At 40.6% G+C, this 15,018-nt stretch overlaps 1 protein-coding gene across 1 annotated transcript in view; it reads right to left on the minus strand.

Moving 5' to 3' along the window:
- RFX5 (regulatory factor X5) overlaps positions 1-15,018 on the minus strand; it is a 496,889-nt gene that overhangs the window by 272,903 nt on the left and 208,968 nt on the right. Inside the window, exon 5 of the mRNA XM_053703857.1 lies at positions 10,321-10,403. Within this exon, the coding sequence (XP_053559832.1) occupies positions 10,321-10,403 (83 nt within the window). The remainder of the gene's footprint in view (positions 1-10,320; positions 10,404-15,018) is intronic.

The raw sequence follows: 15,018 nt of genomic DNA on the forward strand, positions 1-15,018 counted from the left end.
TTCAGACATGTTAAACAGGCATAAACTTGATAACAAAGCACAAAAAACGTTTTAAAATAAAACCGTTACTGTCACTTTAAATTTTAAACTAAACACACTTTATTACTGCAATTGCGAAAAAGTATGAAGGAATTGTTCAAAATTCACCAAAATTTCACCACAGTGTCTTAAAGCCTTAAAAGTATTGCACACCAAATTTGGAAGCTTTAACCCTTAAAATAACGGAACCGGAGCCGTTTTTATATTTAACCCCTTTACAGTCCCTGGAATCTGCTTTGCTGAGACCCAACCAAGCCCAAAGGGGAATACGATACCAAATGATGCCTTCAGAAAGACTTTTCTATGTATCAGAGCTCCACACACATGCAGCTGCATGCCATGCTGTCCTCAAAAACAAGTGCGCCATACCGGCGCGAAAATGAGGCTCTGACTATGATTAGGGAAAGCCCCTAAAGAATAAGGTGTCTAAAACAGTGCCTGCCGATATAATCATATCAAAATACCCAGAATAAATGATTCCTCAAGGCTAAATATGTGTTAATAATGAATCGATTTAGCCCCTACAGTCTTAATAAGCCCTTGTGAAGCCCTTATTTACTATCTTAATAAACATGGCTTACCGGATCCCATAGGGAAAATGACAGCTTCCAGCATTACATCGTCTTGTTAGAATGTGTCATACCTCAAGCAGTAAGAGACTGCACACTGTTCCCCCAACTGAAGTTAATTGCTCTCAACAGTCCTGTGTGGAACAGCCATGGATTTTAGTTACGGTGCTAAAATCATTTTCCTCATACAAACAGAAATCTTCATCTCTTTTCTGTTTCTGAGTAAATAGTACATACCAGCACTATTTTAAAATAACAAACTCTTGATTGAATAATAAAAACTACAGTTAAACACTAAAAAACTCTAAGCCATCTCCGTGGAGATGTTGCCTGTACAACGGCAAAGAGAATGACTGGGGTAGGCGGAGCCTAGGAGGGATCATGTGACCAGCTTTGCTGGGCTCTTTGCCATTTCCTGTTGGGGAAGAGAATATCCCACAAGTAAGGATGACGCCGTGGACCGGACACACCTATGTTGGAGAAAAAAACCTTGGCTCAGAGATAAACAATTAGTTATGCAGCACGGAATTGTATATGTCAAACAAAATGTGCCCCAAGGCATGACCAGCCTATATTAATAAACATAGAGCCAACCATGTCCTGGTATTTATTACTTATATACCTGACAGAAGGGTATGAGACACACCTGGAAGTTTATATTCTGTATCTCAAGAGACAAACACATACATTTAAAAGGAACAGGCCTCTGTTCCAGGATCATTAAAAAAGTGTCTCAAATATTAGGCTTGAATTAAAACCAAACATCAGTGGAAATTTACTTTATTTATGAACCCTTCTCTAGGGAACTTGAATTGTTGATGGCAGAGCCATTTATTATATAATTTTATAACTTTAACACCCTCTATTGGTCACTGGGTTATGCTTGTCTAACTGGGACATCTAACTGAATCCATGTGAAAAACATACCTCGCTTCGTTATGTCGGAGAAGAAAAGGGGGCGTGGTCACATAACTGGCTCAGAGAGAGAGAGAGAGACGAAAATGGCGCTTTGCCGCCATACAAAGGAAGGAGGCACGAACAAACACGGCACAGAAATGAATTGTGCAGCTAAATCTGTGCGCCTCATTCTGTCAGCCAAGAAAACACACAAAACTCAGCGAGAGCCTCCTCGCTGAAAAAAAAAAAGTAAAACATTTGCACCTCTTCATATTACTGTCAGCACCCCTCTAGTACATTGTAAACATAATTGTGCCTCTCTTACAATACAAATGAGGCTATTAAGAGTGCAGAGCATATTGCCGATATAGGAATCACAAATACAAAGTATTAAAAGGTTAACCCATAAAGTATTAACCCCTAGTCTCCTTTAGTCACCATGGGTGCCTGCGTCCTGCCAAGAATATCCTTCCCCAGGATATATATGTCCCAAATATAATGCAGCATAAATCTGTCAGAAGTGCATGTCACCCAAACATAGAAGATCAAGCACTTACTTGCATCTAGCCGTCCAGCAGGAGGACAGCCTACCCGGTGTGAGAGGATGCCACTCCTCACGGAGACCTGTAGAAAAAAGAAAGAACAGAGTAAACCTACTCTGGCTTTCTATACCATGGGCAGCAAATATGTTAGGAAAACGCAGCAAGGCCCATCTCACAAGTTCCTAACTGCTTTAAAGCCACCACTGCCCTACTGAAGAGACTAACGTGACCCAATCTTTGAAGGGAAAGATCAGAGTAAACCTACTCTAGCTTTCTAAACTAGTTAAAAATCTTGCTTGAAGTAAAAGAAATCCAATTTCCTCAGACACTAAAACTTCACCTCTTCCATGCACCAAGGCACAGAGAATGACTGGCAGTTTGTGGGAAGGGAAGTGATACTTAACTGTTTGGCTGTGGTGCTCTTTGCCTCCTGCTGCCCAGGAGTGATATTCCCAACACTAAATGATGACGTTGTGGACTCACCATATGTTAGGAAAGAAAGTAATCATTTAAACAATTTGCAATTTGTTTATCTTCTTCCACTACTCTATCATAATTCTTGAGTCTAACTATCCCTCTGTTAGTTTTTCTCTTTTCACTGATATATCTAAAGAAGGTTTTGTCACCGTTATTTACAGATTGTGCTATTTTCTCTTTTTACATCAGCTTTAGCCTTTCTGATTAACTGCTTTGTCATTTTTTGATGGGTTCTCCATTTTTCCTTATCCTCTTCTGAGCCAGTGAGTTTGAATTTTTTATAGACTATCTTTTTGTCTTAACTGCATGTGCTACTTCTCTTGAAAACCATATTGGTTTTCTTTTTTTTTACTTTTACAAACAAGGCTAATACAGTGTTCCCACTGTTCTTGTACTCCTGTAATCTGTGCCATCCCTTTTAGAGATTCATCTAGGTATCTGCCCATGTAAGAAAAATCAGTTAGTAAAACAAAAGTCTTAGACTTTAGACCATGGTTGCACAGTACCTTTGCCTGAATATTAAACCATACAAACTGATGATCACTAGAGCCTAAGTTCTCACCCACAGACACCTCAGATACCATATCACTGTTTGTAAGTACTAAATCTAATATAGTTCCTTTTGGTTCTTTTACGAATTGCTCAAGAGATTCCCCTTGTAAAGATTCCAGAATATATAATTACTTCTAGTTGATTTGGCAACAGGTACTTCCCAGTCTACATCAGGCATATTAAAGTCTCCCACTACTATAACGTTGCCCTTCATTGTAATTTTGGCTATTTAATCTTTAATAAATTGTCTGATGCTTCATCCTGTAATGGTGGTCTATATACTACTCCTATTCTAATCACCTGTTTCCCTTCAGTTTCTATAGTTACCCAAACACTTTCTATATTGGGTTTGGGCTGGAGTAGGGTGCTTTTTACGCATGCCGGGTTAGTGTGCAAGAGAAAACAGTTTAATATCAACTTATAACACGAGCGCCACCCGACGCGCAAAAACATAATTTATGTAAGAACTTACCTGATAAATTCATTTCTTTCATATTAGCAAGAGTCCATGAGCTAGTGACGTATGGGATATACATTCCTACCAGGAGGGGCAAAGTTTCCCAAACCTCAAAATGCCTATAAATACACCCCTCACCACACCCACAATTCAGTTTAACGAATAGCCAAGAAGTGGGGTGATAAGAAAGGAGCGAAAGCATCAAAAATAAGGAATTGGAATAATTGTGCTTTATACAAAAAAATCATAACCACTACAAAAAAGGGTAGGCCTCATGGACTCTTGCTAATATGAAAGAAATGAATTTATCAGGTAAGTTCTTACATAAATTATGTTTTCTTTCATGTAATTAGCAAGAGTCCATGAGCTAGTGACGTATGGGATAGCAGATACCCAAGATGTGGAACTTCCACGCAAGAGTCACTAGAGAGGGAGGGATAAAATAAAGACAGCCAATTCCGCTGAAAAAATAATCCACAACCAAAATCAAAAGTTTTAATCTTTATAATGAAAAAAAACTGAAATTATAAGCAGAAGAATCAAACTGAAACAGCTGCCTGAAGTACTTTTCTACCAAAAACTGCTTCAGAAGAAGAGAAAACATCAAAATGGTAGAATTTAGTAAAAGTATGCAAAGAAGACCAAGTTGCTGCTTTGCAAATCTGATCAACAGAAGCTTCATTCCTAAAAGCCCAGGAAGTAGAAACTGACCTAGTAGAATGAGCCGTAATCCTTTGAGGCGGGGACTTACCCGACTCCACATAAGCATGATGAATCAAAGACTTTAACCAAGACGCCAAAGAAATGGCAGAAGCCTTCTGACCTTTCCTGGAACCAGAAAAAGATAACAAATAGACTAGAAGTCTTTCTAAAATCTTTAGTAGCTTCAACATAATATTTCAAAGCTCTTACTACATCCAAAGAATGTAAAGATCTCTCCAGAGAATTCTTAGGATTAGGACACAATGAAGGGACAACAATTTCTCTACTAATGTTGTTAGAATTCACAACCTTAGGTAAAAATTGAAATGAAGTCCGCAACACCGCCTTATCCTGATGAAAAATCAGAAAAGGAGATTCACAAGAAAGAGCAGATAACTCAGAAACTCTTCTTGCAAAAGAGATGGTCAAAAGGAACAAAACTTTCCAAGAAAGTAATTTAATATCCAGAGAATGCATAGGTTCAAACGGAGGAGCCTGTAAAGCCCTCAGAACCAAATTAAGACTCCAAGGAGGAGAGATTGACTTAATGACAGGTTTGATACGAACCAAAGCCTGTACAAAACAATGAATATCAGGAAGATTAGCAATCTTTCTGTGAAAAAGAACAGAAAGAGCAGAGATTTGTCCTTTCAAGGAACTTGCAGACAAACCCTTATCCAAACCATCCTGAAGAAACTGTAAAATTCTAGGAATTCTAAAAGAATGCCAGGAGAATTTATGAGAAGAACACCAAGAAATGTAAGTCTTCCAGACTCAATAATAAATCTTCCTAGACACAGATTTACGAGCCTGTAACATAGTATTAATCACTGAGTCAGAGAAACGTCTATGACTAAGAATCAAGCGTTCAATTTCCATACCTTCAAATTTAATGATTTGAGATCCTGATGGAAAAATGGGCCTTGAGAGAGAAGGTCTGGTCTTAACGGAAGTGTCCAAGGTTGGCAACTAGCCATCCGAATGAGATCCGCATACCAAAACCTGTGAGGCCATGCTGGAGCCACCAGCAGTACAAACGAACGTTCCATTAGAATTTTGGAAATCACTTTTGGAAGAAGAACTAGAGACGGAAAGATATAGGCAGGATGATAATTCCAAGGAAGCGACAACGCGTCCACTGCTTCCGCCTGAGAATCCCTGGATCTGGACAGATACCTGGGAAGTTTCTTGTTTAGATGAGAGGCTATCAGATCTATTTCTGGAAGTCCCCAGATTTGAACAATCTGAAGAAATACCTCTGAGTGAAGAGACCATTCGCCCGGATGTAACGTCTGGCGAATGAAATAATCTGCTTCCCAATTGTCTACACCTGGGATGTGAACCGCAGAAATTAGACAGGAGCTGGATTCCGCCCATACAAGTATCCGAGATACTTCTTTCATAGCTTGAGGACTGTGAGTCCCACCTTGATGATTGACATATGCCACGGTTGTGACATTGTCTGTCTGAAAACAAATAAACAATTCTCTCTTCAGAAGAGGCCAGAACTGAAGAGCTCTGAAAATCGCACGGAGTTCCAAAATGTTGATTGGTAATCTCGCCTCCTGAGATTCCCAAACCCCCTGCTCTGTCAGAGATCCCCATACAGCTCCCCAACCTGAAAGACTTGCATCTGTTGAGATTACAGTCCAGGTTGGACGAACAAAAGAGGCCCCTTGAATTAAACAATGGTAATTCAACCACCAAGTTAGAGAAGATCGAACATTGGGATTTAAGGATATTAATTGTGATATGTTTGTATAATCCCTGCACCACTGGTTCAGCATACAAAGCTGGAGAGGTCTCATGTGAAAACGAGCAAAAGGGATTGCGTCCGATGCAGCAGTCATGAGACCTAGAATTTTCATGCACAATGCTACCGAAGGGAACAATTGAGACTGAAGGTTTTGACAAGCTGAAACTGATTTCAGACGTCTCTTTTCTGTTAGAGACAAAGTCATGGACACTGAATCTATTTGGAAACCCAAAAAGGTTACCTTTGTCTGAGGAATCAAGGAACTCTTTGGTAAATTGATCCTCCAACCATGTCTTTGAAGAAACAACACAAGTTGATTCGTATGAGATTCTGCAGAATGTATAGACTGAGCAAGTACCAAGATATCGTCCAAATAAGGAAATACCGCAATACCCTGTTCTCTGATTACAGAGAGAAGGGCACCGAGAACCTTCGAAAAGATCATTGGAGCTGTTGCTAGGCCAAACGGAAGAGCAACAAACTGGTAATGCTTGTCTAGAAAAGAGAATCTCAGAAACCGATAATGATCTGGATGAATTGGAATATGAAGATATGAATCCTGTAAGTCTAGTGTAGACATATAATGCCCTTGCTGAACAAAAGGCAGAATAGTCCTTATAGTCACCATTTTGAATGTTGGTATCCTTACATAACGATTCAATATTTTTAGATCCAGAACTGGTCTGAAGGAATTCTCCTTCTTTGGTACAATGAATAGATTTGAGTAAAACCCCAGACCCCGTTCCAGAACTGGAACTGGCATAATTACCCCAGCCAACTCTAGGTCTGAAACACATTTCAGAAACGCCTGAGCCTTCACTGGATTTACTGGAATGCGTGAGAGAAAAAATCTTCTCACAGGCGGCCTTACCTTGAAACCTATTCTGTACCCTTGTGAAACAATGTTCTGAATCCAAAGATTGTGAATCGAATTGATCCAAACATCTTTGAAAAATCGTAACCTGCCCCCTACCAGCTGTGCTGGAATGAGGGCCGCACCTTCATGCGGATTTGGGAGCTGGTTTTGACTTTCTAAAAGGCTTGGATTTATCCCAGACTGGAGAAGGTTTCCAAACGGAGACCGTTCCTTTAGGGGAAGGGTCAGGCTTCTGCTCCTTATTCTGACGAAAGGAACGAAAACGATTAGCAGCCCTATATATGCCTTTAGATTTTTTGTCCTGAGGCAAAAAGGCTCCCTTCCCCCCAGTAACAGTTGAGATTATTGAATCCAACTGAGAACCAAATAATTTATTACCTTGGAAAGAGAGAGAAAGCAAAGTTGACTTAGAAGTCATATCTGCATTCCAAGATTTAAGCCATAAAGCTCTTCTAGCTAAAATAGCTAAAGACATATACCTGACATCAATTCTAATGATATCAAAAAAGGCATCACAAACAAAGTTATTAGCATGTTGAAGAAGTTTAACAATGCTATAAGCATTATGGTCTGATATTTGTTGCGCTAAAGCCTCCAACCAGAAAGTGGAAGCTGCAGCAACATCAGCCAAAGAAATAGCAGGTCTAAGAAGATTACCTGAACATAAATAAGCTCTCCTTAGAAAGGATTCAAGCTTCCTATCTAAAGGATCCTTAAAGGAAGTACTATTTGCCGTAGGAATAGTAGTACGTTTAGCAAGAGTAGAGATAGCCCCATCAACTTTGGGGATTTTGTCCCAAAACTCTAATCTATCAGAAGGCACAGGGTAAAATTTCTTAAACCTTAGAGAAGGAGTAAATGAAGTACCCAGACTATTCCATTCCCTAGAAATCACTTCTGAAATAGCATCAGGGACTGGAAAAACTTCTGGAATAACTACATGAGGTTTAAAAACTGAATTTAAATGCTTAGCAGACTTAGTATCAAGAGGACTAGACTCCTCCATATCTAATGCAATCAACACTTCTTTAATTAAAGAACGAATAAACTCCATCTTAAACAAATATGAAGATTTATCAGTATCAATATCTGAGGCAGAATCTTCTGAACCAGATAGATCCTCATCAGAAACAGATAAGCCAGAATGATGGCGGCCACTTAACAATTCATCCGAAATATGAGACATTTTAAAAGACCTTTTACGTTTACTGGAAGGAGGAATAACAGACAGAGCCTTCCTAATAGAATTAGAAACAAATTCTTTTACATTAACAGGGACATCCTGAACATTAGATGTTGAAGGAACAACAACAGGTAAAGGATTATTGCTAATGGAGACATTATCTGCATTGGAAAGTTTATCATGGCAACTAACACAAACTACAGCCGGAGGAACAGTTACCAAAAGTTTACAACAAATGCACTTAACTTTGGTAGAACCAGCATCAGGCAGCGTCTTTCCAGTAGTAGATTCTGATCCAGGGTCAGGTTGTGACATCTTGCAATATGTAATAGAAAAAACAACATATAAAGCAAAATTATCAAATTCCTTAAATGACAGTTTCAGGAATGGGAAAAAATGCAAAATAAACAAGCCTCTAGCAACCAGAAGCAACAAAAAAGAGAGACAATGTGAGAAAAAAGTGGAACAAGTATGACGCCCACATTATTGGCGCCAAGTATGACGCCCACATTATTGGCGCCAAGTACAACGCCCATATTTTTTGGCGCCAAGTATGACGCCACATCCTCTGACACCGAAAACGACGCCCACATTTTTGGGCGCAAAAAAACGTCTGAATACACATGCGTAAGACGTAACTACAAAAAAACTTCCGGCATCAACTACGGCACCGGAAATGTCAAAATTTTGTGCCAAAAAAGTTTGCGCCAAGAATGACGCAATAAATTGAAGCATTTTCTGCCCCCGCGAGCGTAACAGCCCGCAGGGAAAAAAAGTAAATTGAAAATTTTCAAGGAATTTTCAAGAAAAAAATATTTATTCAAATGCATTATCCCAAATAATGAAACTGACAGTCTGAATGAAGGAATATTGATTATCCTGAATCATGGCAAATATAAGTTTAAACACATATATTTAGAACTTTACATATAAAGTGCCCAACCATAGCTTAGAGTGTCACCAAAAATAAGACTTACTTACCCCAAGACACTCATCTACATATAAGTTTAAACACATATTTAGAACTTTACATATAAAGTGCCCAACCATAGCTTAGAGTGTCACAAAAAATAAGACTTACTTACCCCAAGACACTCATCTACATATAGTTTTTGCTAGCCAAACCAGTACTGAAACGAGAATCAGTAGAGGTAATGGTATATAAGAGTATATCGTCGATCTGAAAAGGGAGGTAGGAGAAGAAATCTCTACGACCGATAACAGAGAACCTATGAAATAGATCCCCTAGCAGGGGTCAGCAACCTTCGGCTCCCAGATGTTTTGGAACTACATTTCCCACGATGCTGAGACACTCTTTAGGCTATCTGAGCATCATGGGAAATGTAGTTACAAAACATCCGGGAGCCGAAGGTTGCTGACCCCTGCCCTAGAGGAAGACCATTGTATTCAAATAGTCAATACTCTCTTCACATCCCTCTGACATTCACTGCACTCTGAGAGGAAAACAGGGCTTCAGCCTGCTGCGAAGCGCATATCAACGTAGAATCTAGCACAAACTTACTTCACCACCTCCATGGGAGGCAAAGTTTGTAAAACTGAATTGTCGGTGTGGTGAGGGGTGTATTTATAGGAGGTTTGGGAAACTTTGCCCCTCCTGGTAGGAATGTATATCCCATACGTCACTAGCTCATGGACTCTTGCTAATTACATGAAAGAAAAGATTAAGTCTAGAGCAACAGTTGAGCGGGAGTGTAAAATACTGCTCCACTTGTAATCTAGCCCTTACTGTAAATGATCCTTCCTATTATTGTATACTGCTACAACTTTACCCCCTTCACACGAGAACACATATTACCTTGCTTAGCTTGTTGAACTGTGCTCTTAACAATATGCAAGAATTCTCCAGCCTTGCAGTGTCTCAATTTCCATCAACCCTGTTTGCTCTTTAATAGACTCCACGTATATACCAGATTGTGCTAGACTTGCAGCATCTCTTGTTTAAATTTCCTTGTTTGCCATTCAATGGATTGGGTTTATATACTCTTATTGCTGCTTCACCGTCATCATTTATACTCTGGCCTGCTATTCTACAGTCTCCATCTGATTTGCCTTCCATTTCTTGCTTCTTCCACAACTACAGGTATTGTTCCTTTATACAGTCGGTCCAATAACAAGATTATGCAAATTGAACAGATCTGGATAAAACGTAGTCCTCTCTATCACATAACCACTGATTTCTAAATCTTGAAGATTTCAATAACTTTGGTGATAACTTACTTTCCCCTAAAATGTGAGCTTAGTGTATTACCTTTTCTCTGGAGAACTGGGTCCTGGAGGCAGTTGTAGATACAGGTACAGTTTATCATAATCCGAGAGTTTCTGCACATCTAGCTGTAGAGATAAAATATGACATCATAGAAAGATCAAATATAACATCATAGAAATGTTGTTAATGATTGTATAATAAACTTCACTCAGAATCCAAAAGGTTAAATTAAATAGAAATCATAGTAAAGTTCACAATGCACAATAGTGCAATTGAAATTTGAATAGGAACAATATACTGCAATATATTTTAATTCATACAATTTAGTTGTTTACGCTTTTTTAAAGTGATCTCTGTTACAAATTTTAACTTTGCATAACAAACCAACTGACTAAAACAAAATGTTTAAAAACTACATAGGTCTATGCTTAAACAGTTGAAATATTTAGTATAATCTTTAAATCTTGCTATTTTTACAATGTTTTTGATGAAAATACATAGGCCTAGATTACAAGTGAAGCTCTATTGAAAGCACAGGAGGCGCAATCAATATTGCTGACCCGCACTCAGAATAGTGCAAATCTAGTATTACAAGTGAATAGTAAAACAGAATTACCAGAGAATGTTTATCATGTCCAATATCTCTTTAGCGCCCTATGTTTTCAATGAATAGCGTGGGTGTGCTAAAACATAATTTATGTAAGAACTTACCTGATAAATTCATTTCTTTCATATTAGCAAGAGTCCATGAGCTAGTGACGTATGGGATATACATTCCTACCAGGAGGGGCAAAGTTTCCCAAACCTCAAAATGCCTATAAATACACCCCTCACCACACCCACAAATCATTTTAACGCATAGCCAAGAAGTGGGGTGATAAGACAAAAGTGCGAAAGCATAAAAAATAAGGAATTGGAATAATTGTGCTTTATACAAAAAAATCATAACCACCACAAAAAAGGGTGGGCCTCATGGACTCTTGCTAATATGAAAGAAACGAATTTATCAGGTAAGTTCTTACATAAACTATGTTTTCTTTCATGTAATTAGCAAGAGTCCATGAGCTAGTGACGTATGGGATAATGACTACCCAAGATGTGGATCTTCCACGCAAGAGTCACTAGAGAGGGAGGGATAAAATAAAGACAGCCAGGGGGGCGGAGCTAACCGCTGAACAGGATGGCAGCATGAGTTGTGAGCTCTCCCTGTTTTCTGCCTTATAAATAATAATTAATAGCCCGAATTATCTAAAAAGGGTGAAACTTCACTATCCCTGGCACCCAGAGGCGCACTAACATCAAGTGGCATAAGAACAAAGTGAAAAGAACATCTGTTTAACAAGAAAATCTGCAGGCTTCCCTACCAGCGCAAGCAGCACGGGAGGCAACTGGTCTCTGAGAAACCGTGCAAAGCTAACCGGCGATAATCCCAAGTCCCCAGAGGGTCGGGGCTCCGCTCTGGGGCATTATTGGAGACTTTTTGCCCCCCGTGGGAGTCAGAGGTTACTCCTGAGGATGACTTACTCCTGCTGACACAGGTCGGACTGACACTTTACCTGTGGCCCGGACCGCAGATTTTGGTGCAGATTTAAGCGCGCACGAGAAGCTGACATAAGGAGAGCTCCCACTACCTGAAGTGTGACATCGCTCGATCGGCTGACACATCTTTCTTCGCTGTGACTACCCGGAGGGCCGGGGCTCCGCTCCGGGTCAGGCCGCAGCTACTCCAGGACTCAGGCGATAGGCATCAAGTGGTGAGTCTCGATATCTGGGCCTGATTTGGGCCGTTACCCTATACCAGCTGGCCGCTTACCCCGCCTTACAAGCCGAAGCTACCATCGATCCGCAGTAAAAACCTGACGGAGAACTTTAATCTGAAAGTGCGCCATTTCCCTCAGGGCGCGAATCGCCGCCATCTTGCGGCCTCACACCGGCCCTTCCTCTGCAGTGGGCCTAGGACGGACCAGGGTAAGAGTGCCTTGCGCACGTATCTACACCTTACACAATCAAACCCTGCTGTTTAGAACTCTAAAAGGATAGCCCAGACTACCAGAAAAAGGGCTTCCATTATCAGGTTGCATCATAACAGACTTTTTATATCAGTCTACCGGCCTCATAAACTGTAACTATTTTCTAAGCCAACCGATTATGCACTCACACTGGGCCACGTAAAGTTTAGCACATAACAAAGACACCCTTTCTGTTTCTCAGCCACCACACCTTCGGCAGAGGTGCCGTCTACATATATCCTCCAGGTACTATGTGAGAGAGCCAGCCCAGCCTTGCTATTAACCCCACTGCAACAGAAAAGTTGGTTGGTTGTTTAATCAAAGCCTATTGATGAACATTATTCCCCCCAGATTGCACGCTTTATGATAGTGCCCACTATGGATCTAATGGACTTTCTCCTATGAACAGCAGTATTGATAGATTAAACTAGAGGGCAACGTCCTGCACACCTAGGTGACTGTGCCATTCATCTACCTACTACCTAACTGCAATCCCGGGACTATAAGCTGTACCTGCCCTGTACTCAGATAGCCTTCTGAGTTTGAATTGTATCTATATATTGTTAAGTATTTCAATGTATAATTTACCTGCTATGTATAGAGCTTCCTTGCTGTGTGTAGAATCAGTAATATAGCCACGGTGACAGGGGATAAATTCTACTGGTTTAGACACCTGAATCACTTAGTTTAGACTTCTGCATCATCTAGATCCAACCTACCTAGGTCCCAACATCCACGCCTCAGTATTTAATCCAACTCTCTGAGGGAATAGTTTGTCTGCCCACCCTCTCTCCTGGTGTTGTACCCCTTTATCCCTCTGAATTAAGTGATAACCTATTGGCTGTGGACTTTTCCTACACTAATTGGCACATCCTGCTTGGTGCACTATTCAGAATTGGGTAACATTACTGCTACAAAATCTGTGTTTCCCTATTAACATCTATTTTTTATGTTTTAGGTTACATACCTGGTTCATAATGTTTAATGTTTAACCTAACCTTAATTCTCTCATTACAGACCTATTACTATAGGAGGTTACCTTTCCACAGATATATAGTATAAGGTGGCACTTTGTCCTCTCAAATGTATCACTGTTTTACAGGTCTAGAGATGTTATTTTTCACTAGGTGTTAAAGACCAGAAGCTCACCACTACAACAATTTGAGCACTCTCTCCACCCCTTTCCTGCTGTGCGCAGTCACAGTAGGTCATACCCCCATTCCTTTCTCCGTCTGGACCCAGTGTGGGTAATTTCCCCTGGAGAGGGTGTACATTGAGAATTTCGCTCTGCTGACCTCAGCAGCGGACTGATTGGGATCTACTCATACTCAAGGGCATACCCACAGAATCCACTCTGGCAGTAAACAACCTGCTGGAAATGGCCGCCTAAATCAAGATTGACGTCAGGGGGACTTTAGTTAGACACTCCTCACCATTGTCCTACTTACTATTCTCTATACTATAGAGCGAAGGCTCAACCACACTGGTCTGACACGGAAAACAGGCTCTAAAATATGTCCCAGGCTTCTAAGAGAAAATCAAAACCGTCCCACCCACCCCGGAAAACAGTTGCAGATCATTTTAAGAATCACAACGCTGGGAAATCCCAAATGTATAGGGAATCAGCTTCTGCACTGGAAGGCAGCGAATCTGAGGGCAGCATGGACTCTCAATCCCCTATGCCGGATGCTCTGTCTGCCAACATTGTTGATGTCCTAACCAGACGTATGAACCTCCTTCAAGACACGCTAACAAAAGAAATTAAAGGTTCTACAGCTGAGCTTCGTAGAGAAATTGGGGCATTAGGAGAACGCACTGAAACTTTAGAACGCAAACAAGAAGACCTAGCTGTGGATCATGCCCACCTACAAGCTTACTCTCAAAACCTAGCGATACAGATATCTGATCTGGAGTTAAAATTAGCCGATATGGAGGACCGCTCCAGACGAAATAACCTGAGATTTCGTGGTATATCAGAGGAAATCGGCCCCCAAGAACTGGAGTCTTATGTTTTGGAGTTCTGCAATATCCTGCTACCTTCTTTGGATCCACCAGGCCTCTTGTTAGACAGAGTCCACAGAGTAGCACGGCCTAGATCTGTTTCCCAAGACAAGCCCAGAGATGTCCTAGCTAGGATTCATTTCTTCACCCATAAAGAGAAGATACTGAGAGAACTGGTTAATAAACCTCAACTCCCGGATAAATTCCTCCAAATTACTGTATTCCCGGACATCTCCAGTTACACCTTGCAGAAAAGGAGATCCTTCAGGAATATTACCCAGATCCTAAGAGCGGATAATGTCAGATATAGATGGGGATACCCAACAAGGCTCATAGTTTCTAAAGATGGTGAGACTCACACAATTTTTACCCCTAAAGAGGGGTTTGACCTGCTACAGAGTTGGGGCCTAACTTCAGCTAAACCCCGATCAGAAGCAAACTCTTCGACCTCTAGAGACTGCTCTGAAACCACGAACACGGCTCAATCATCGCAGAAACCTAGTCGTACAGACACCCCACAGGTCACAAGAATCCGAGCTAGTGCTCTAGATTTCACTCCTGGACTCCAAAAGTATACTAAATGAGAGATAGATAGCTCTGGTCTTTACACCTAACAACTCCTGTTACCACAATGTTTCTCCATCTGAAATTGAGCAAAATGTATATATGGTTGAATATATTTATCATGTGTTAATTGTTCATTATCTGAATGGTGTAGGGCGACCCGGGA

Source organism: Bombina bombina, chromosome 1 (assembly GCF_027579735.1).
Source record: "Bombina bombina isolate aBomBom1 chromosome 1, aBomBom1.pri, whole genome shotgun sequence".
Lineage (NCBI taxonomy): Eukaryota > Metazoa > Chordata > Amphibia > Anura > Bombinatoridae > Bombina > Bombina bombina.